General features: G+C 42.6%; 1 protein-coding gene across 4 annotated transcripts in view; it reads right to left on the reverse strand.

Annotated features, from left to right (window-relative positions):
- Positions 1 to 23,698, reverse strand: part of LOC147035340 (glucocorticoid modulatory element-binding protein 2-like) — a 151,119-nt gene that overhangs the window by 62,713 nt on the left and 64,708 nt on the right. For all 4 annotated transcript variants that reach the window (XM_085896892.1, XM_085896911.1, XM_085896902.1 and 1 more), the window contains 4 exons: positions 22,391 to 22,551; positions 22,129 to 22,266; positions 21,215 to 21,352; positions 20,930 to 21,052 (listed from right to left, as the gene is read on the reverse strand). In XM_085896892.1, coding sequence (XP_085753018.1) covers positions 20,930 to 21,052; positions 21,215 to 21,352; positions 22,129 to 22,266; positions 22,391 to 22,551 — 560 coding nt within the window. The remainder of the gene's footprint in view (positions 1 to 20,929; positions 21,053 to 21,214; positions 21,353 to 22,128; positions 22,267 to 22,390; positions 22,552 to 23,698) is intronic.

Genomic DNA, 23,698 nt, shown 5'->3' on the forward strand with positions numbered 1-23,698 from the left:
GCATGCGGGCTACCACCTTTCGCTCAATTGCGGCTGCGCGCGCCCACCGAATGAGCAATCCAGTCGCAGCTTTCGGATCAACGCCGAAACCCAGCTACGGGTGTTACGGGATCAACGCCGAAACCCAGCGAGCTACGAAACCCGCTGCAAGCACCATTACGCACGTGGCCAATGCTCACAATTGCCAGATTGTGCTTTTGTGTGTGCGGGGCGAAACCCGATCGATATAATTAGTCCAGAAGTGGGTTGAAAGGAATGTGCCGCTTGTGCCTTGCACACTCGCATCACGCGCAACATGGCGTGGGGTTGCCTTTCTATTATCGGCCTCAGTACGCGTTCCGTGAAGCGTGGGCGTCGTGTTGAGTGTGCTTTCTACGGAGGGGTGTCCAGCGTAATGCCTGCTTGGCCTTCGCTGAGGACCTATCCTACAACGAAAGACACACGTGGCTCAGATTTACCTCAGGAATAATCAGAAAAGAAGAGTGGAAATGACGTTATAAATGAAATGAAGAAGAAATGATGTAAGCAAACCAAACTATGAGACCCTTGCGACGCACACCCCTGTTGTCCCGCTCGACAAAAGGGAAGGAACTATCTACACGTATATTAATGGAATAACTGTCCAGGGACCACTATCTGTTGGATGCATGCAGTTCCAACAACCGCAACAACATATGTATGTATGTGTGTGTATATATATATATATATATATATATATATATATATATATATATATATATATATATATATATATATATATATATATATATATATATATATATATATATATATATTGTTGCGGTATTCGCGCCCGCCGGCGTGCGACGGCCACGTAACTCGAATCGCGGCACGTCGCCCACCGGACGGACAATCCAGTCGTGACCCTCTCGGACTAACGCCGGGAACCAGTCACGGGTGGACCTTTCGGTCTCACCGCGATCGAGCCAATCAGCCCCCGCGTGGGATAGGGTTGCTAGCCAAATTCGACCGACCTAAGTACCCACGCGGAGGGTAGACCGGGCGATCGCACCTCGCCGCAGGTCGACTTCGGACACGGGCCACTTAAGCGACCCGTTCCGTACTATCAGAATAACCGAGCGGTGTTATCGTCGACCTCGACGGTTCGATTAATTATCGGGCGTATTCAGCCCACTACCAACCCTTTACGTGAAGCAAGATGGGGATTCAATGGGAGAAATGACGAAGCGAAGCGGGAAACAGTTCAACACAAAAGCACATTTATTCGCGGCACACGGGAAGCACACATTCAATTCCACCAAAAGCACACAGAAAAGACACAATTCAATTTACACAAAAAGCAAATGCAAAAGCGAAAACACAATGCAGAGCTAATACCGACTACCGAGCACACGGCAACACTTATACAATTCTACCTCACAGACGGCGCCGACAACACATACCCAAAACCAAGGAAAAGAATACCCCCAAGAATGAGGCGGGCCTGAGGCCGAGACCGGGTCGCGCCTACCCGTCTGGTGATGAGACGCGGAGCGGCGATGGCGCCCCAACCCGCGGGCCTCGCGGAGGGTGTCTGGTAGGGGGTGGGAAAGGGGCCCCCTTGGTCGCACTATCTCAGCGCGGGGGGAAACAGGAGGGGGTTGCTGATGCTCGGGGTATAGAGGATCTTTATTATCCCTGGTGTGCGTCTCCACCTCGGCCAGGTCGCGCTGTCGGCCTCCCTCGGGTGCAGCTCCCTGCACGACGCGAGCACCCCCTCGTCTGGTGTCGCCGCCTTTCCACAGCTCGTCCCCTCCGTTCCGACTCCAACGCACACGACGAGCAGCTCCACCGCCCGCGAAGTCTTGACCCTCTGCTTCCGACTCTCCTACTCTCCGCCTCTGGACTCTCCGACTCTCCACTTCTTGACTCTCCGACCGACTCTTCTTTGGACTCTCCTCTGACTGACGAACACGGTCCTTTTATCCCCCCGTAGCTTCGCCTTTGACCCCCTCCCTTTGACCTTTCACCTCGCTCCCCATTGGCCCGAGAAAAAGTGGGCGTGAAGGCTTTTTGATCCACAAATTTGCATATATCGATCGTCCTGGAGGCGGGGCCAAATCGCCCCTCGCTCACCGATTGGACGGCAAAAAGTGGGCGTGTGTCGTTTTTGATCCGTTTTTGAAGCACAAAATCCGTGATTTTGTACACGCTGTTCGGCGCGCGCCCTGCACGAGTCCAACACCGGTACCCACAGGCGGCGCAAGAACGGTGGCGATGCGACGGCTGCGAGGTGTGACGTGAAGGTCGTGGCGGTTGTGGTGAAGCGGCGTTGTGGTTGGTGGTTGATGTTGTGGTTGTGGTGGTAATCATGGCGGTTGGTCCAAAATAAAGATAGTAAAAGAAAAACGGCTATCCTGAAGAGTCGCAGCTCGCATAAATGACATGTATTCCCACTAGACAACGGGTTTGGGCCTAACTACACATATACTTGCCGAGATACCTCACCTAAGGGACCTGAATGGTGGTTTGCGAATTTGGTAACCACAACAATATATATTAGAAATGATCATGAAATTATCATGAAATGCAGAAACTGACTGGTCGGCAAGGGGTCGATTCCCCCATCATATACTATCGGTATGTTGATGAGATTTTTGCTTTGTTTGAGTCTTGGACAGCATGTGACAATTTCCAGGCATGGCTCAACACTCTCCATCCAGCGCTGAAGTTCACCACGGAGCTGGAATCGTCAAACACGTTACCGTTTTTGGACGTGTTGGTTGATAGATCCAACCTTGGTTTCACAACATCCGTCTTCGTGTCGTAGACAGTAGAAAAATCGTGCAATTTATGATACAAGCATCAAATTTGGCATTTCTGTTCTGCAGAGCTTTCTGATCAAATCTGCCTAATTGGCCATTTGAAAATCCAAATTTTGAAAAATTTGAAGAAAAAAAAAAACTTCAAAAAAAATTTGAAATCACAGCTGGATGAAATTCTTGAAGCGCAAGTGAACATCCCAGACAGAGAACCAAGGGGAGATGCAGTCATCATTGATGGCTCAGCACTTATCAATGCCCTACCTCCATGCACTTCAAAGATATTTGATGACTATGCTAAGAAGACATCATCCCAAAGGTGGAATCCGATGGTGCCAGGTACGAGAGGGTGGACGTAGTGTTTGATGTGTACAAGAATTCAAGTCTGAAGTCTGAGGCAAGCTCGAAAAGGGGGAAAGGAATCAGAAGAAGAGTAACAGGAACCAGTAAGACCCCAAGTAACTGAAGATGCTTTCTTCCAGATGACAGCAACAAGACTGAGCTGTTTCACTTCCTTGCGGAAAAGATGTGTGAAGCACAGACGACAAGCACAGTCATTGTCACAAAAGGAGAAGATGCCATAAGCAACACAAGGAAGTCACTGGATGCTGTGTCTCCATGTTGTCTTGAAGAAGCTGACACTCAAATATTTGTACACGCCAGTGATGCAACGACGGATGGTAGCAAGTCCATTATCATTAAGGCTAATGACATGGACGTACTAGTCATAGCAATATCTGTACTGCCATCCTTACAGAAACTAGGTCTTGAGAACATGTGGATTGCCTTTGGCCAAGGAGCCAAGGCACGATGGATTCCAGTCCATGAGGTAGTTTCTGCAATCGGGCCTGAGAAAGCGAGAGGGATCCCATACTTCCATGCATTCACTGGATGTGACGTCGTGTCTGCCTTCCGTGGTAAAGGGAAGAAAACTGCATGGCAGACTTGGAACGTCTTTGATGATGTTTCTGAAACATTCACCAATCTCAGCCAGCATCCAACATTGATTCGTGATCTTGACTTTTTTGAAGTTATTTTTTTTTTTCAAATTTTTCTAAATTTGGATTTTCAAATGGCCAATTAGGCAGATTTAATTAGAATCCCCTGGAGAACAAATGTGCCAAATTTGATACTTGTATCATCATTTGCATGATTCCTCTAAAAAATTGCTGTTATCTGCCCCACTATCTACCGGAAGCCCACTTTCACAGGAGAGTATACTCGGAAGGACTCCTACAGCTCCACGAGAAACAAAATTGCTTTGATCAATATCCTAGTTAAGAGCACAGAGGATTTGTTCACCTTGTAATCTTCCTGCTGAAATTGACAAAATCATGAATATCCTTGGTGAGAATGGTTATCCTGAGCATATGTGGAGCTGTTGAACAGCTCCCAAGATGAGAGCAGCCATTTTTAATAGGATTACCTTTTCTTAAACTGAATGTAGCATTTAATTGAGGAAGCCAAAGCATTTAAAATGCTCTCTGTAAGCTACAGTTTTTGACTGTTGGAAGTCAAAGCAAGTAGGATGGATATCTATCTATCTATCTATCTATCTATCTATCTATCTATCTCTCTCTCTCTCTCTCTCTCTCTCTCTCTCTCTCTCTCTCTCTCTCTCTCTCTCTCTCTCACGCGCTCTCTCTCTCTCTCTCTCTCTCTCTCTCTCTCTCTCTCTCTCTCTCTCTCTCTCTCTCGTGCAGCTGAACATCTGGCTTTCTTGTTGGCCCTTGTAACAACATTCTTTGAGCCTTGAGCTCGGAGAAGCCCGATCATAAATCAGCACTGTTTTGGTATAGTTCAAAAGGGAACATCTTGCAGTAGACTGAGACGATAATATATATTGTGATAAAGATCTGCCTGACCAATAACAGATCTTCTTGCTCGTGAAAAGATCAATGCTTTGTCAGGCCAGGAGAGATTATTTGCTGGGGTGTTGTTACTTTCAAAGAATACGATATCTAAGAAAGAAACTATAAATCTGATGGAAGTTGGGGAACTCATGAGCAGGAAAAAGTATATATAAAGTAAACCAAACTGCTTGCGAGGGAGAGTTTAACTGAGCTGGGATGCTGTAGGTAGTCTCTGTCTCAATTTCTGTCATGTGCTCTTTTGATGTGAATTAAAAGGCTCTTCTCTACCATGATGAGTGTGGACATTGCTAGATTTCAATCAGCGGTGGAACATGATCTCGACATTTTGGCGTAGTGCGGCAGGATAAGACAGACCAGGGGGGAGGGGGAGCTGCTGCCTTGGTGAGACAAAAGAGGAGAGAAGCCGGCCGGCTTAAAGATAAGGTAAGAACTGCCTCTTTTTCTCGCACTGGGGCATGCAACTTTGCTGCCTCTTTGTGATCTGTCTTTATCTTAAAAGAACGGAAAAAGAGGGAGCTTTTATGCACATCAAAAGAGGGGTACCCCGGGGGTTTAAGTGTTCGTAGGAGGGGTTGAAGTTGACGCTCGCAGGCTCATCTAAGAAATCCCTGGAGGAAAGTGTCTAAAGGGGAGATTGCAAGGTACAACCCTGGGAGGGTAATCTGAGAAATCTCCAAGAGACAAGGTATTTCTGTGGGAGATTGAGGACGTGGAAGGTGTGCAAGGGAGTGTGAGGGTTTGTGGAAAGGTGTGAAAGACACCCAACCCAACCCGAGACCACCCCAGGCAAAACACTGACCAGTCCAAGAATACTCTAGAAATGATCAAGGGAAAGTGGGAAAATAAAGCTGCAACGGAAATTATGGACCTTGGTCATGTGATCAATTAGAATCATGCTATGAATGAATATAAAAGTACCCATATGCATTCCTAGAATAAGATTCGTTAAGATATGCATATGTGAATAAGCCTGAACCAAACTTGAAGCTTGTAAGATGTGTAAGGAAGAAGCATGACAAATAAATAATGTTGGAAAAAGAAAAAAGAAAAGTTGCAAGTGTTAAGATTAAAAGAATAAGTTGAGAAAACACCTTGCCCCACCCGTGCAACTGCAGTGCACGGAGCGAGGAAATCAAGAGAGAATACCAGGTAACCCATCTGAGGGTTTCCTTCATCCGTCGAGGTTGTGTCCAAACCTGGAAGGTACGAGGTCGCTGGCCACGACTTTTGCCTTCCCGGTGAGGATGTGGAGGAAAAACGCAGGCGGAAGGGAAGGTTACAGTGCAGCAAACTCAAAATCGGTAAAATATCCATTAAAAGAACGGGAATTGAGATTAGTTCTGATGTGATAATATTTGGAAATTTAAAGCGAGGTGCTGAAAGAACAGCGGACGAAGCTAGGCTGCTCGTGAAAACGATGTGTGGAAATGGAAGGTGGGAGGGAATGATAACCCACAGAGGGAAGGATGCCCCATTGTGAAGTGGAGGAATGTGTGCGCCTTGCCTGAAGGGTAAAGGTGGGGGTCGTGTTCCTCTTTGAGAGTTTTTTTAATTTTTTTTAACGACTCAAAAACGAGTCAACGGGAAAATTTGTGGCAGATGTGTCGAATAAAGCCTTCATTGTAATCTCCAAGTCCAGGAGTCCATACAACACGAATTAAATTGAGAATTATATAATCGCGGTTGTAAATAAATAAAAGGTAATTTAATATAGAGTCAAATAGTTCTGAAATGTGTTTAAATTGATTTGTATACGTGAGTAATGTGTGGGTCGAAAGTATGTACGCAGTTTGTTGTGGATGTGGAGATGGGGAGAGACGCGGGACCAAGGTGCGAAGGAAGGAGGGGTAGGATAAAAGGTGGGGGCGAGCTGTGTCGAAGTGCACATGCTGTGCCCAGAGGCGTGCTGTGTCTTCACTCGTCGGTGAACGAAACAATGACATCCAAGAACCAGGACAAAGACATTAGGCAAGCTGCAGAAATGCTTTTGGGGGAGATGACTAGTGGTCTTTGAACACGCGGCCATTGCGGGCCTTGTCACGGAGCATTAATCCTCTGCCTGGCGCGATCAAGTTTTTTGTATGAAAGCGGACAGAGGAGCATGTTTGTTGTCCTTATATGAGCCTCTATCTGTCAGGATAAATTATTTGGATTAAAATTGACCATAAAAGCGGGTTATCGTGCTAAATGTGTTGGTGCCCTGCTGTGAAGTGCGGGCTGTGCGCGATTTTTGCTTGGGAGAGTCGGGCTGCGTGAAGTTTTCCTGAATACGGGAAGCTTTGGAAAAGAATTTTTTTTTAACCGAGTGAGGCACGGAAAATTATCAACACGGTTGGTTGCATCATTATTGTGAGGAGCTCGGTTTTACAATCAATTGTGACAGGCATCTGTGGTTGAATGTACGAAGTAAGCCGTGTGTGAAGCCCTCGAAGGAGGGAGGGCTATACGGGGTGTGGGAGATGGAGCACGAAGCACGAGTGTGGTCAACATCTGGGCCGCATTGAAATCGGCCATGCCGAGGGTGCTGTGTAAATTTTCGAAGCAGTTCATCCTGGCCTTGTAAGTTTGCAAGTACACATGTGCAAATGGACAAGACCATTGTGTGCTGGACCCTGAGTAAATTCCACAATGTGCCAACCCCCTACAGCCCCCTGCACCTCCGAAGAGTCTGGAGGTATGGCTGCCCTTTGAGCTGTGCAGCCTCGGTTCAAATCTCAACGCAGCTCTAAAACTGCCATCCTGGTGTTTCACATGCACTGTGAGATCTGCTAACATCGGTTCGTGGACAGTAAAGATCCCACGATGCTTTTTGCGAAGAGTTGGCAAGTTATTGCAGGCACCCTGAACATTAAGCTACAAAACTGCTGCTCGAACGTGCAGGGGCACAGCTGCTGTCAGGATGGGCATGGGTCGGGACTCGAGTCGTCAGTTGTGTGCAGTACGTGGCGACAGATTAGTATCAATTGTCACAAGGACGTGTTAGTGCAAATGATGCAGTGTCCCTCCACCGATACACACATTGGAATAAATAATCTCACTGACCTGGGAGGAATGACAGGCTGAGTCAACCTCAGGAACCAGGGATACTGAGAGTCAGGAGTCGCCAAGAGCTACAAACAATTGACAGTGTGCTCTGACGGTTTGAAAGAGGAAATGCGAATCGTGCAAGTGAGGTGCGGAGTGTGTGTTGGGATTTACTTTAGGCTCATGTAAAAGATAATTGAGAATTTGACAGATTTTAAAAACAATTACCATGACATGTTTTGAATGAAGAATGAGTTAAAATCGCAACTGTGGTTAAAATCGTTAAAATCGCAACTAAAATCGCAACGCAATGTGTATATATATATATATATATATATATATATATATATATATATATATACATATATGTATATATATATATATATACATATATATATATATACGTATATATATATATATATATACATATACGTATATATATATATATATATATATGTATATATATATATATGTATATATATATATATATATATATGTATATGTATATATATATATATATATATATATATATATATATATATATATATATATATATATATATATATATATATATATTCTCCCTTGTTGTTTATAAAAATTATATTCTTGTTTTTTTGTTCATAAAGAACACGATAAAAGCAAAAAAAAATTTATAAATTCTTACTTGTTGTTTATAAAAATTATATTCTTGTTTGCTGTTCATAAAGAACCGTAGTTAGTTAAAAAATATATGTATTTATTTTTTTTGTTGTTGTTGTGTGTGAAATAATTCTTTCTGTGTGAGTTGTTTTTGAAAGGTAATTTTTGCTTCCTCATGACCTATATTCAAGTCATAATTGTTGAAATGTATATTCAAGTCATAATTGTTGAAATGTATATTCAAGTCATAATTTTTTAAATGTATATTCAAGTTATAATTGTTGAAATGTATCCATTATTCTATCGAAGGGTGGGGTATTGGTGGGCCGGTCGGGATGGTGGAGGGGGGGGGGCTTTTCTATGAGGCTAGATTCTATGGCACAGGTGTGCCAATTTTTTTTTTTATCTTTTATATCATATTTTTACTGTACTTTTTCTAAGTTTAGATATGTTTCGATACACAAATACTTACCATTGTGTTAAATTGCCTACAGTATTCAGTACAGTAACATGCTGTACAGGTTTGTAGGCAAAAAGCAATAGGCTATACCATATAGCCGAGGTGTGTAGTAGGCTATACCATCTAGGTTTGTTAAAGTGCACTCTATGATGTTTGCACAATGACAAAATCGCTTCACAACACATTTCTCAGAACGTATCCCCGTCATTAAGTGGCACATGACTGAATATATATATATATATATATATATATATATATATATATATATATATATATATATATATATATATATATATATATGTCAATCTAACTCCCAAGCGGCCATGTGGCGCCAGTCAAGGGCATGGATAGACAACAAGTGAAGATGGCAGCCTTGTTATCCAGTGGATAACAGGATCCCCCACCCACAAAGTTGTTCTCAGTTTTATGTCGGGCGTGCGAGTGTGCTCACCCTTGTCGGCCAACCGACTGCGTAAACATCATTGATGGCTTGAAATGTTCAGCTGCATACAAGTTGCAAACTTTCTCCAACCTGGCCAATGATTACGAGGAGCCAGAGCATGACCAGCAGGACTCATCAGACAGTGATGACAAATGAAAGGACACCTACATCGGTATGCGAGTAATTATCGAAAACATGAAGAACAGCATTAAAGCTCGTACTTGCCTTATATCTGCATGTTAAATTTTTCTTATATCTGCAAGTTTAAAAAGTTAAATATAAATATTTCAGGAAGCATAATGCCAGGTGTTGAAAATTTTGTGTGAGAAAAATCCAAATTCTGACCTATTCTCTCAATTATTTCAGAATCCAATGGACCAATATTTACAAAAGGTATATTGGCATGTGCCAAATTATATCCAGAACATATCTTGTTGAGGATTGTATGTGCCTCAGATCAACCATTGCAAAGTTATAGTCAATTTTCAGAAATATGATCAAATGAGGCAGCCATTTTCCAAGATGGCCACCAAAATAGGTGTTTCGCGACTCTTTCGAGATGTCCATCACATTTATTTTATTTACTACAGACATTAAAGTAACTGGAAAATACAGTGGCTGTTAGTCCCCCTTTCTGGTGGTCAACTCCAAAATATTGATGGCTGGCTCATGGACGAGTCAAGCCACCATCACATTATTCCTCACAGTCACCACATTCCGTAACCTCCTTATTTTCTCCACTTCTTTCGTCGTTTTCTCCACCTTTTATTTTTCTCCCTCTACTGCCCTCTTTGCTCCGTCTAACTCTCCTACGACTCCCTTCTCCCTTTCTATCCACTCTTCTATCACTCGTCTCATTATCAAAATTATCTGTCCCATCTCCAGTATTTTCTCAGTTACCTCAGCACTTCTCTTTGCACAGTCTCGCATTTGTTTTCCCTTTCACTGCTCTCTGGGCCTTTTCTCCTGCCCCTCCTTTAGTTCTTTTATCTTTCCTATATTCTCTTTTATCCCCTCACTTAACTCCCTCTGTCCGCGTTTAACCCCACATTTAAGGTTTAACCCCAATCCCACAGTAATCATTCTACTTTCCCCATTTAGCCAGTTTACCTCCTCCTCTAACCTGGCCTGTCCGACTGCCATCTCCTGCTGTGCATCCTGCACACCTGTCAGATAAGCCACCATGCTCTCAGTTTTCACTTGCAGCTCAGCCTGAGCCACCTCCAGCCTGTCCTGACGAGCCCTCAGCTCTGCCGTCATGCATGTCTACATGGCGATTTGGTCGGGGCTGTCCCTCTACTGCTGTGGTGACACCGGCCCGCTGCTTATTGGTGTTTCCAGGTTTATTGGGGGTTCAGGGCTACCGAGTGAGGAGGTGACTCCACCACACCATCTACAGGTCTGACCTCCATTTCTAGGGACTGTGGTGGTGTCTGTCCAGTGTTGCCCCTCCTTGTTCTGATTGATTTGGGTCTCCATTGTGGTGGTTTAAAATCTCAACACTTATGCTGACTCCGCAATTTTGCCTCGAGGTACGAGAATTCACACTTCACGTCTAATCCAACACTCCTCCACACCAATGTTACGGTCATCAGACTCATCCTCGTTGCCCGGTTTGAATCTGATGGGTCACATTAAAGTGACCGGATTGGTTGACCGTTTGGAAAATCGCCCTGTCAAACCTGTGTCTGAATGCCATGTTACTGTACAGATTGGGAGCTCCAAAATGGTCCAGGGTCATCGCGATAGGGGGAAGATGACTGAATCTAATTAGACCGAGCAAATTACGTCACGTGACGTGGTCGGCGAAGCGGTGTGAAAACTGCAACCAATTATTCACTTAACAGGTACTGTAAAACCACCAAATGAAGCAGCCACCCTAGCTAGAATCACCCCAAAATCAGGTATATTTAACAAGAACAGCAATGATGGTCATGGGGAGGGAATGCACGAAGCAATGCAATAATCAAAAATAAAGACACCTTAACCCACGAATGAATATGCACCCACAATACTAACAAACGATCGAGATTCCGAAATTATCTATCTTAAGGCCTGAGCCACACCACAAGAGATAAACATAGAGGGTACAGGCAGGACAGAAATACCCCGGCTGTGCCCAGTGGGACACAGCAGGAACCGATTCCGAGAGCACAGATATTCGCGTTCCTGATACAGATCACTGGTGTGATAGAGTAGGCAGAAAGGTGTGGCTGGCTGCGTGGGGGAGTTGCGCAGCGTGGCAGTCTTGCAGACGCTGCAGCCTTTGCAGAGATTCAGTCTGGGCAACACCTCATCACTGTCCCCGCTGTGCCCGCCTTTATCGTCTTTACCCCCACCTCACACCATGATGCCACACGTCCCTCCCCCGCCTTGACCTTTCCCCGGGCACCTCAGGGGCAAACCGTGGTGATTGCAACGCTTGTTTTACTTTGCCACCTGGAGTTGAGCGTGGTGGCCGAGCAAATGCGAAAAAGACACATAAATGACAGATAACAGAGGAGAAAATGTTAAAAATGGGGTCAAAAGGGTTGATAATTTTTGACACAGACACAGCCATGGGTAGATGGCATCTACCTATCACATAAGCGATGTATATTTCATATCACAATTAACTCGTTTACACTTATGCTAGACATTTACTTAAAGGAAACAACTACACTATATTAAGCATCTTTAACCCACCAGGAGTCATTTACACAATAGTATCAACCAATGAACTATCACATGAATGACAATGGCCCCAGCTCCAGAGAGTGTCCACGAAGAGCATTGATTTTAACGGTGTGAATACTCATTGTGAAGGTGGGCGAGGCTCATGACATGGGTCAGATTTGTCTTGCAAGGATTTATGAGGGTATACGAACTGTAAAAATTATACATGATAAAAAATTATTGGGACAAAGAACAGTGCGTTCGATGTTAATGGGAGTGTTGATGTTGACATAAATAGATAAGTCTAAAATGCTGGTGTTTTGTTGCATTCAGTTTATTTTTCAGGCTGTCTCCACTTATCTTAAACCACTTGTCGTATAATTTACATTCAATAGTTGATACATATGATTCTATATTGTGAAATTTCTGTACAGGTGTGATGGTAGTTTTGATTCTTGTAGTCTGTAACAACCATTGGGGGCATAGAACCAGCATATTTCGCAATGTTTGACCTTTATATTTTAATAGGTTTGGCGATGCAATACTGCAGTATGACTGCACACGAAACAATTGGCTTCACAAGGCTTTCGTAAAGTGTGACGTGTCTGATGCAAAATCGAATGAATTTGGCATTCAATTCTGATTATGAGATGCTTTATTAATGCTGGTTCAATGTCCAAGAGCAGATCAAGGCCTGATATCTGGGCATATTTCATCAGAGACATCCAACTCAACAGCTGGTGGATCAGCCTGGTACAGCCGCTCAAAGTAACCGGCCCAGCGGGCCTTCACTTCAGACTCCTCTGTTAAGAGCCCACCCCCCTCCGCTCCAACTGCAGTACACCGAGGGATGAACTGAGAGGAACGCAATGCACGAATTCCCCTGCAAGCAGGACGAGAATCACTTGACCACAGGTGATGCTCGACCCCCTCACAGATTCCTCGCACATAGGCCTCCTTGTCCACCCTTAGCGCACATACAGTTTTACGCCTCAACTCCCTGAACAACTCGGCTCTGCCATTCAGCCTGGCCCTGCGACTCTGGGCAATGGTATCCAGTGTCCCTTGAGAGACAAAATTCTTCTTCGCTCTTCATCGAGTTCCAAGACATCCACTGGCAAGATCAAGGATGGTGGTCTTGAAGGCACTCCACAACTCTTCAGGATCCCTCAAAGCACACAGACCCCCCAAATCTCGAGTCAGTCTGTTCGCAAACTCCTCAGTGACCCTCTCATCCTTAAGCTTGCAAACATCCAGCCTCGGCTGGATGGTATGATTCTCCCAGATTAAAGCTGCAACTTAAGAGTTGCTACCACAAGCCTGTGGTCAGTATTGAGGAACTGAGTGCTCTGGTAGACCCTGCAGTTCTGGATCATCCTCCGGCGACCATCAAAGAGCATATGGTCAATCTCCTTTGCATTGGAATACCAAGTATAGCGATGAGCCTGTGGGCCCTGAAACCATGAACCAGCCACCCGAAGTCCATGACTTCTTGTGAAGTCAAGGAACTTAGTGCTATTCTGGTTCACAGTTCCAGACCCATGTGGACCAACACATCTCATAAACATCCCTATCAGTTCCAGTCAATGCATTGAAATCTCCCAAGACTGGAGTATCTTGCCTGGGGTCATGATCAACCACAGACTCGAGCGTGATATAGAATGCATCCTTCACGGTGAGATCACTTCATGGAGCACATACAGAGATCAGGGAAATGGCACCTAAGAAGTGATGAATCCTTCGTCTCATAATACGCTCGTTGACCGGTGTTACCTCAATTATCATTGGAGCTTGCTTATTGGACACAGTGACAGCAACTCCGTGGGCATGGTAATCATCAGAACGACCAGACCAATAGTAGGTGTAACCATCCGCCATGATCTCACCACTATCCGGTCTCCGAACCTCAGAGAGTGCTGCAATACTGATGTCCAAACGCTTGAGCTCAGATGATAGCATAGACAGGTGATCATCATCTCTTAAGGATAGGACACTCCAGGCACCCACTCAAAGGGACCGCTTCAGGTTAACCCAAGGGAGACCGCCGTCTGGTGGATGACACCTCAGCACGTGGTGAAGCATCACTTCTCTCAATGGTGAAGAATCACTTTTAAAAATTTGAATCCTGATCCGGTTCATCGAATCCCGATCCGGATCTTCACCAAAATCTAATCAATTCGTCCTTATCACACACCGAACCTGTACAACAAATTTTGGCCGAATCCGTCCAAAACTTTGTGAGATATCCTGTTCACAGGCAAACAGACAGGGGTGAAGACCTTTGGTGGCAGAGGTAACAACTGGCAAGATTTCAGAATTAAACTTTTCACACATGATCAGGCATGTCATCTATAACTCTAGTACATGCCCGTAAAAAAAAAAAAAATAAAAAATAAAAAAAATAATAATAATAATAATAATAATAATAATAAATAAATATTCAAACCGCGAGCAACAAACAACAACCACGCAGGCCTTTTCTTCGCTCTCGAGTGCCCGTACGTGCGTGGCCCGGAAGTTCGAATATTATTCGCAGTTACGATTATTCGCAATTTAGTTTTAATACCCAATTATTCAATTCGCGACAACGTATTTTACCTTTCCGCAATGTCGTGGCAAGGAAAAACAAAAAGAGACGAGAGAGAACAAAAATTACTTCCTGGTTCGGAGCATACCAGCACTCTGATGTTACCGAAATTTATACACCGTCTAATATGAAAACGATCATAACTTGGGGCATTGTGTTTATCTATAAATGCGCATAAGAAATCGAGAAATTATTAGAATACACGAAGTCATCATTATCCGGAAGTCGTACGTTGTAACCCGTAATGGATCCGGAAGTCCGTACGTTGTAACCCGTAATGGCGAACGCAGCTGAGCTTCCCTTTCCCATCGGCCACGCCCACGCAACAACGTGTCTATCATTGGTTTGGTAAATAAATGGCCATAACTTGGGAAGCACTTGTCCCATTAATATCAAACGTTGAAAAGGCACATCCTCAGGTCCCCAGCAATATACCTGGCAAGTTTCAATTAGATCGGACCAGCGGTTGTCGAGAAACGGCAGTCTCACACACACACACACACACACACACACACACACACACACACACACACACACACACACACACACACACACACACACACACACACACACACACACACACACACACACACACACACACACACACACACACACACACACTGCTGGAATTATGGATAGACGCCATATAGAAGTAGTAGTCCCCCAAGTTCAGAAGAAAGCTCGGTTTTTAGCAACATCAGCAGGTTTCAGCTTGCAGCCTAATTTGAAAGAAGGAAGAAAGAGCAGACATCCTCAAGTGGTTTCATTCTTGGTCCACAAACTGATTCAAGCCTATACTCCAGCCCCGGCAAACAACCGTTTCTTAGCTCGCCTGTTCGAAGAACAGAGAGCTATAGCGATACCCCCGGCGTGAGCGTGAGCGTGAAAATGTTAAATTTTTTGCATTACGGAAAAAACTCCTCGACGGATTTCGACGAAACTTGGTGGGGGGGGGGGTTAGGTATGGTCCAAGGATCATGCCATTAGATTTTGTACTTGGTCCCCCCCCCCCAAAAAAAATTGTTGGAGAATTTTTTTTTTGCATTTCTACATGTTTTAAGTGATTTCCAACCCCCCCCCCAAAAAAAAAAATTGTTGGAGAAAAAAATTTTTTGCAACATTTTTTTCAACAAAATTTCGATTTCTTTTTTTTGCATTTCTACGTTTTCAGTGATTTCCAACCCCCCCCCCCCCCAAAAAAAATTGTTCGAGAAAATTTATTTTTTTGCATTTCTACATGTTTTCAGTGATTTCCAACCCCCCCTCCAAAAAAAATTGTTCGAGGAAAGAAAATGTTTTTGCAACTTTTTTTTCAACAAAATTTCGATCTCTTTTTTTTTTGCATTTCTACATGATTTAAGTGATTAGGATTTCGACGAAACTTGGTGGGGGGGGGGGTTAGGTATGGTCCAAGGATAATGCCATTAGATTTTGGACTTGCCCCCCCCCAAAAAAATTGTTAGAGGAATTTTTTTTCTTTTGCATTTCCACATGCTTTAAGTGATTTCCAACCCCCCCCCCAAAAAAAAATTGTTAGAGAATTATAAAAAAAATAATTATTACTCGTCTTTTAAAAATCGATAAATGTATAAACAAGGCGAGCATTGGGGTGGCTTTGACACCAACTCTGGTATTTCTGGCCAAGAGCCGAAGCATTGAATTTTTTTCGGGTGTCAAGACAAAGCCACACCATTATCAATGACCAAACTCTAGTTGTAATGTTACTACCAAATTAAAAGGCCAAATTATAGCTTGCGATAAATTGGGAACGATATATCGCACCACCTGCAAGGATTGTGGTAAAGCGTTTAATGGTGAAAGTAGGAGAACTTTCAAATGAAGATTGGATAAACATAGAAGGGTGATGTGGTTAGGTAGGACAGGACAGTTGGCATTTGCACATCATTATGTGCAATCTGGTGACTAGTTTGACCTGGGCGGAACCCACATACTAGGCGTCATACCCAATAAACACCGGTGATTAGTGCTTGAAGCTTGCTATGCAAAAGAACAAGGAGGTGCTTTTACCAGTGAACCAACTGACATCTCTACACAATACAACCCCCTATTAAATGTGGCAATAATGGGATGGTGTAAAGCAGAAAGAAAAACAAACAAACAAACAAGAAGGATGTCATGCATTGCACGATACTTGTGAAATCTGAACAAACAATAGTTGCCATGGAAACAGCAATTTGGCAATTTAGAAAATTTGAGTGATCAAGTGTTTTACATGATTGATTGTTATGCATAACAAATTTGGCTGATACATTGTCTAATTGAGGCCTAACGGGCATTTTGCATGTTTCGCAAGGCCATGAACTTGACCTTTAACTAATGTTGACCAAATTTTACACACATACACTGCAAACATACTAATAAGCTGTGTACGTTTCCATTTGATATCTTCAAAAATTATTGAGGGAGAGCAAAAAGAAATTCACAAAAAAGAAATTTGATTATTATGTTATGAAATTGTTGTCGTGGAAACCAATGATTTTTTGGTGAACCAATTCTGTTACCGAATACGCAAATCCTGTTCAAATTTCAAGTCAAAAAGGATGAAAACTGATGATTTTATGTGACCTTGAGCTTTGTCCTTTTGACATCAAACAATAGGCTTCAATGAACCAATAGGCAAACTGTTCAAATCTCAAGTCAATCGGAAGAAAATTGATTTTACGCAACCTTGACCTTTGACCTCAAAACCAATATGCTTCTATGTTTTGATTGGTGAACCAATTCAGTGAACCAACATGCAAATTCTGTTCAAAATTGCAGAGCACCTTCCCTCTGGGTGTGTGGAGTTTGTACATTACTTGCTGATAAAAGTGTCGTCTATACATTGCAAGAAAACGACAGTATAGATGTTTGAATGGCATGTGTCGAAAGATATCAAACGGGTCTGGAGCATCTAAAGGTCTACAGGTGTAAAGGGCCAAAGTGGTCCAAGGGGTCTATAAGGGTCATAGGGGACTAAATATTATTTTCCAATTGTAGCTGGGGTCTAAAGGGTCTGAAGGGGACTAAAGGGTCATGTGGTGTTCAGGGGCTCCTCAAGGTCTAAGGACTCTAAATGTGTATAAAGAGTCTAAATGTATAAGGTTCAATGGTTGAAAGGTCTTATGGAGTCCAGCAGTATGAAAGGAGTCAAGGAGTCTTAAGGGTCAAGGGGTCTCAAGGGTCGAGACTGGTTTTAAAGGATCTTAAAGGGTTGAAAAGGTACATTACAAGAGTACGTAATTAATACACATACTAATGTGGGTTGACTGAGGCTTCACCTTGACAAGGATTCACTGTCCGCCCACGTTTTTCGTTTTCATACGCATTGATATCAAGTGAATCAGCTGAAAAAGCGCCAATTTGTGACCTTGACCTTTTGATGTATTGACCTCAAAAACAATCAGCTTGGAGCTTGTGACCACTTCTCCCAAGTGGTTACGTTTTGTGAAGATCAGATGTAAATTGTAACCTGCAAGCGATTGACATACAAACAAACAAACAGACAGGCAGGCAAACACCCAAACTGTCCAACAATTACAAAGACAGACAGACAGAATAACAGACCAGACCAACCAAACAGCTGCTCCACCGCTGCACCATGCTCACCCACAAATACCACAACCAGCTTGCCAACACATTCTACCTACTGTACATACCATTACCAACGAGAGAACCCGGAAAAGGGGGAAATCAGAAGATTTTGGTTCAGGTCCAGATGCAGATACGGCCTATCGGTGGACAACAAAACATAATCTGTTCAGCTGGGCAGAGGTATGCACTCTACCGAGTGGCCGTTTTATATGTGTATATATCCAATATAAAAAAGCCCATTCTAAACACTCCCTGACTGACTGACTCACTAATATTAATACCTTCCAGGTGACGGAGAAAACTGAAATTTTGCGTGCCGCCAGACATTGAAGCCGATACACCGTGAAAAATCACAGAACCATCGGAAAGCATCCGTAAATGAAAATATCAATAAATGAAAAAAATTCAGGTGAGCGACCCGAGACAAGGGGGATGCACGGTAGTTTTGTGTGCCGACGGACATCGAAGCCGATAGACCAGGAAAAATCACAGAACCTTTGGAAAGTGTCCATAAATGAAAATATAAATAAATGAAAAAACAAATGCAGGTGAGTGACCCGAGACAATGGGGAAGCATGGTTCGTTATTGCTTACAATGTGTAAGCATACCCAACTAATATATATATATATATATATATATATATATATATATATATATATATATATATATATATATATATATATATATATATATATATATATATATATATATATATATATATATATACACAGGGTGGCCATAAAGTCTGGAAACATAGATAAATAAACATACACATTAACACCTATTTTAACCGGGGTATACACCGGCCCAGAATACTGGTACTCATTTCGCCGACCTCGGAAGGATGACAGGCTGAGACAACCCCCTGGTGTATTAATTCAGTGGCCCAACGGGGCTTGAACTCAGGACCTTTTGGATCCCAAGCCGCTGCCCAAACCACTGCGCCAACACCAGGCTCCATCCTGTGTGTATATGTATATGTATGTATGTATGTATGTATGTATATGTATATATCTTCTTCTTCTTCTTTCAGCTGCTCCCGTTAGGGGTCGCCACAGCGGATCATCCGTATGATCCGCATTGTGATTTGGCACATGTTTTACGCCGGATGCCCTTCCTGACGCAACCCTGGTCGCCTCTTAAGACACAGGGATATGGTACACCTATTTTAACCGGGGTATACACCGGCCCAGTATACTGGTACTCATATCGCCGACCTCGGAAGGATGACAGTCTGAATCAACCCCCTGGTGTATTAATTCAGTGGCCCAACGGGGCTTGAACTCAGGACCTTTTGGATCCCAAGCCGCTGTCCTAACCACTGCGCCAACACCAGGCATATATATATATATATATATATATATATATATATATATATATATATATATATATATATATATATATATATATATATATATATATATATATATATATATATATATATATATATATATATATATATATATATATATATATATATATATATATATATATATATATATATATATATATATATATATATATATATATATATATATATATATATATATATATATATATATATATATATATATATATATATATATATATATATATATATATATATATATATGCCCTTCCTGACGGATGCCCTTCCTGACGCAACCCTGGTCGCCTCTTACGACACAGGGATCAGGATTTGGGTTTCGCCATGATTCCGGGCTGCTCTACACCCTGCCCAGTGCAGAGCCCCCGTCCTCAAGCGATCCTCCAACCCAAGCCTCCGAGTCGCCGGATTACAGGCGCACGCCGCTACGCCCGGTTAATATATACACATATATATATATATATATATATATATATATATATATATATATATATATATATATATATATATATATATATATATATATATATCTGTAATGTTTGTTGAGGCAAGATGTTAATTGGAGAAAATGAGCAGATTAAAAGGTGACAAGTGTCAATATCATAGTTAGATTATTGGGTGGTCGCGAGACGACCGTTAATCTCAGGTTTTCCGTCTGCCTGTATGTTTGTAATGGACAGCTCTGGAGGCCAGAGGAGCCAACCGATTTTGATGAAACTTGACTGGAAGGTTCATACCAGGATCTCGTTGTATGCTTTTGAGCACCATTGCTATGGACGCCACCGTTGCCTCGCAACGGGACTTTTAAATTTTTAAAAAATCCGAAAAATATTTTTATATATATTTTTTTCGAAAATCAAAATTCGGCTTCCTTGCTTTTATGCGCACTATAATCAACCTCTGTCAAAAATTTTCAGCCCGATCCGTCAAAAACTATATGACTAGTATGCAATTATATAGCGACCACCCATGTCGCCTACTGGCTTGTCGAGCCTGTGTTAAGATTGTGAGTGTTCGAAGGAGGTCAAGCAGCTTCCAGATATGTAACTAACGCAAAGCATCGTGCAGTTTCTGGTTCCATCTCATATTTACGAGCTGTTTTGAAAAGGAAGGAGCCGATTTTTTTTTTTCCAACAAAAGTGAGGCTCATGAAGACCTTTCGTGTGTGTGTGTGTGTGTGTGTGTGTGTGTGTGTGTGTGTGTGTGTGTCAGAGCAGATCTCGTAGGGGTAGAGCGGAGAACGAAGAAAAAGGCCAGTCAACTTTTGCTTTGCTGTATACAGTGCCATCATTGCTTTGGTTTTATCCTTTAAAGTTTAAATAAATGCAACTTTGGACAACGCCAGACTACTGCTTGGACATTGATCAATCAAGAACCTCAGGTTTTGTGACATAGTTTAAGCAATGAAGTTGCTCACTCACACCTGTGATGTAGAGAAGAGCAACTGAGCAAACTTTTCTGTTTTTCAATTACTGAACAATCAACGATCATAACAAGTAAATCTCACCAGCCAAGTCACGTGTATACTGATCTTTGTAGCGGTCCATCTGCCCTTTGTGGTTGCTGATTATCTTCTTAACATTGTCCATCAAGCCAAACTGCTGGACCACATTGTTTAGAATGGCCACGTCTGTAAATGATAATGAAAGCTAACGCACATGAAGGTAAAACATGTACACACCAGACGGAGAAACGTCCACATATCCACGCAGTATGCGGGACTGCACACGAGCTCTACCCTCTTCCCCCCTCACCAAAACGAAAAATAAACATAATCTTCTTCAGCTCGTACCATTGACCTGTAGTGGAGATTGCTGTATCCTCTGTCTCAGTGATTTCAGTGTGTCCTGGATCTCCTGCTGAACCTCACTTACCACCTCCCCAAGGAGACCAACCTCGGAAATGCCGCGCCAAAGAGCGAAAACGTCCTCTGTGGTGGTTGCAAATAAACACCAATGATGACAAACCATGTGCTACCACAAACAACAAGAATGAAGATCAAATCTATTAAAACTCCTTCCTGCACAATCACCTTTTTCTCAAAACCACTTTGCTATACATACCTTAAATAAAATTCTAGTCTGCCTGAAGGTAACGGACTGTTGTTTTTGTTTTGTATGCAGCCTGTGCCTGCTGGCTGCATCATTTTCTGGGGGCACAGCTGTGCTGCTGATGCAGTGTTCCTGTTACCAGCAAGCTGGTACTCATTTTGCTGATCTCGGAAGGATGACAGGCTGAGTCAACCCGCCTGGTGTTATTTCAACAGCTCAGAGACTCAAACTCAATACACTAAGATCTTCAGCCAGCCACGTCGACCGTTAAGCTAACATAAGGCTTTAATGCAACAGATAATAAAATACGAATGTAACGGATACTGACAATTGTAAAGTGACCGCATGTTACAAATCGTAAAAACAAAAACAAAAATATTGGAAGAATTTAGAAACAAATGAAGGACTGTTTGGTGTTTCTATCTGAGCCCTTCATTCATAATGCTGGAGGTTCAAACCCCATATACTGTGTTGATTTGCCCAATATCTAATAATGTCATCATAATTCATGTCAAAGTACAATGATATCTCCTACATATCCTAATTCTCTTGTGTTGCATACGATATATGTGAGTACAAGCTCCTTCATGAGCCTGGGACACCGGATATGAAAAGACAAAAGGTTCTAACAGAATGCGAGAGTTTAAGATAATACCAGGCACATCTTCTGTGTAGCGAGACTTGCAACTTTCACTTGAAGGTGTGGAAGGTGTGAGAAGCCCGGTTGGTGTCGAGCTCAGTTCACCGCACTCTCTGCTTCCTTCTTCCCCAGAACCCCCTTGAGTACCATTTACTGCCAATGGCAAGGGACAACATTTCCCAATCAGCGTAAGAATATGCAAGATATCTCACCACTTTTTAAAAAAAAAAATTGAAATAGCATCTCAGCTTCATTTAACCTTTTAAAGTTAAAATACCATCTGTGGGCGTAGAGCTGAGCATGTATTCCCCCTGTGAACCGATGAGGTTTGAGGAGCGTACGTTGTTGATGAGGATGTCAAACTTGGTGCTGCGGCACGTATTGGTGCACACCTTTTCATGCTGGTAGAAATCCAGCTCTCCCGAGTCCATGACCTTCCTGCACGAAAGACATTCTCTTAGAGTGGGTTAGGCTCCTCACGTTAGTGAAGTTTTCAAGGGCTCCAGCAATGCTTCAGGACAACAAAGTAGGTGTTCTTCACTTCGTTATATTTTGATCCAACTGAGGATGCTTCAAATTTGACTAAGAGTTTTGCTTATAAAAGGTAGAGTAACATGCACTGCCAATAGAAAGTCTGCACCCCCTTTCAAAATTTTCACCTTTTCGTGCCTTACAGCCTGGAATTAAACTGCATTAAATTACACCTTTTCCACCTTTACTTACACATCGTGACCCACAAGTTCCAAGTGAAAAACAAATTCCACAAATTTCCAGAAAAAATTAATTTAAAATACAAAATTAGAATATCTTGGTTGGACAAGTATCCAACCCCCCCCCTCTTCTTGGTGGCCTCTCTGACTCCTTCCTTGGTCATCAGGTTTAGAGGGACGGCCTGATCTCGGCAAGGTCTTGGTGGTACGATACGCCTTCCACTTCTTAATGATTGTCTTGACTGTGCTCCAAGGGATATTCAAGGTCTGAAATATTTTTTTGTCTTTTGTTTTTGAAATATATTTTTTATCCTGGAGGTCTTGTGAAATTTCCTTGGTGCTCATGGTTGAGTCTTTGCTGTGAAATGCACTACCCAGCAGAGGACACTTATAGGAACAGCTGATTTTATTCTGAAATAATCAGAAATCACTGTAATTTAACACAGGTGGAGGGCAATTAACTTGGCATGCGATTTTGAACGTGATTGGTTACACCTGATATAATTTACAATTGCTATTATAAGGGGGGTGGACACTTATCCAACCAAGATATTCTAATTTTGTATTTTTAATTAATCTTTCTGGAAATTTGTAGAATTTCTTTTTCACTTGGAAGTTGTGGGTTATGATGTGTAAATAAAGGCGGAAAAGGTGTAATTTAATGCAATTTAATTCCAGATCATAAGGCAACAAAAGGTGAAAATTTTGAAGAGGGGGTGTAGACTTTCGCTAGGCACTGTGTGTAACTGCATAATTTTGAGAGAATTTGATTTTATAGTGTCAGTAAGGAATACCCATAGTCACACATTTCCTGCTTTAATACACGTGCTGAAAACCAAAATGGCAGGAAGCGAGATAACGAGGGTGGAATAGTG

This window comes from Eptatretus burgeri, chromosome 1 (genome assembly GCF_056783735.1).
Source record: "Eptatretus burgeri isolate ZD-2024b chromosome 1, Ebu_testis_v1, whole genome shotgun sequence".
Lineage (NCBI taxonomy): Eukaryota > Metazoa > Chordata > Myxini > Myxiniformes > Myxinidae > Eptatretus > Eptatretus burgeri.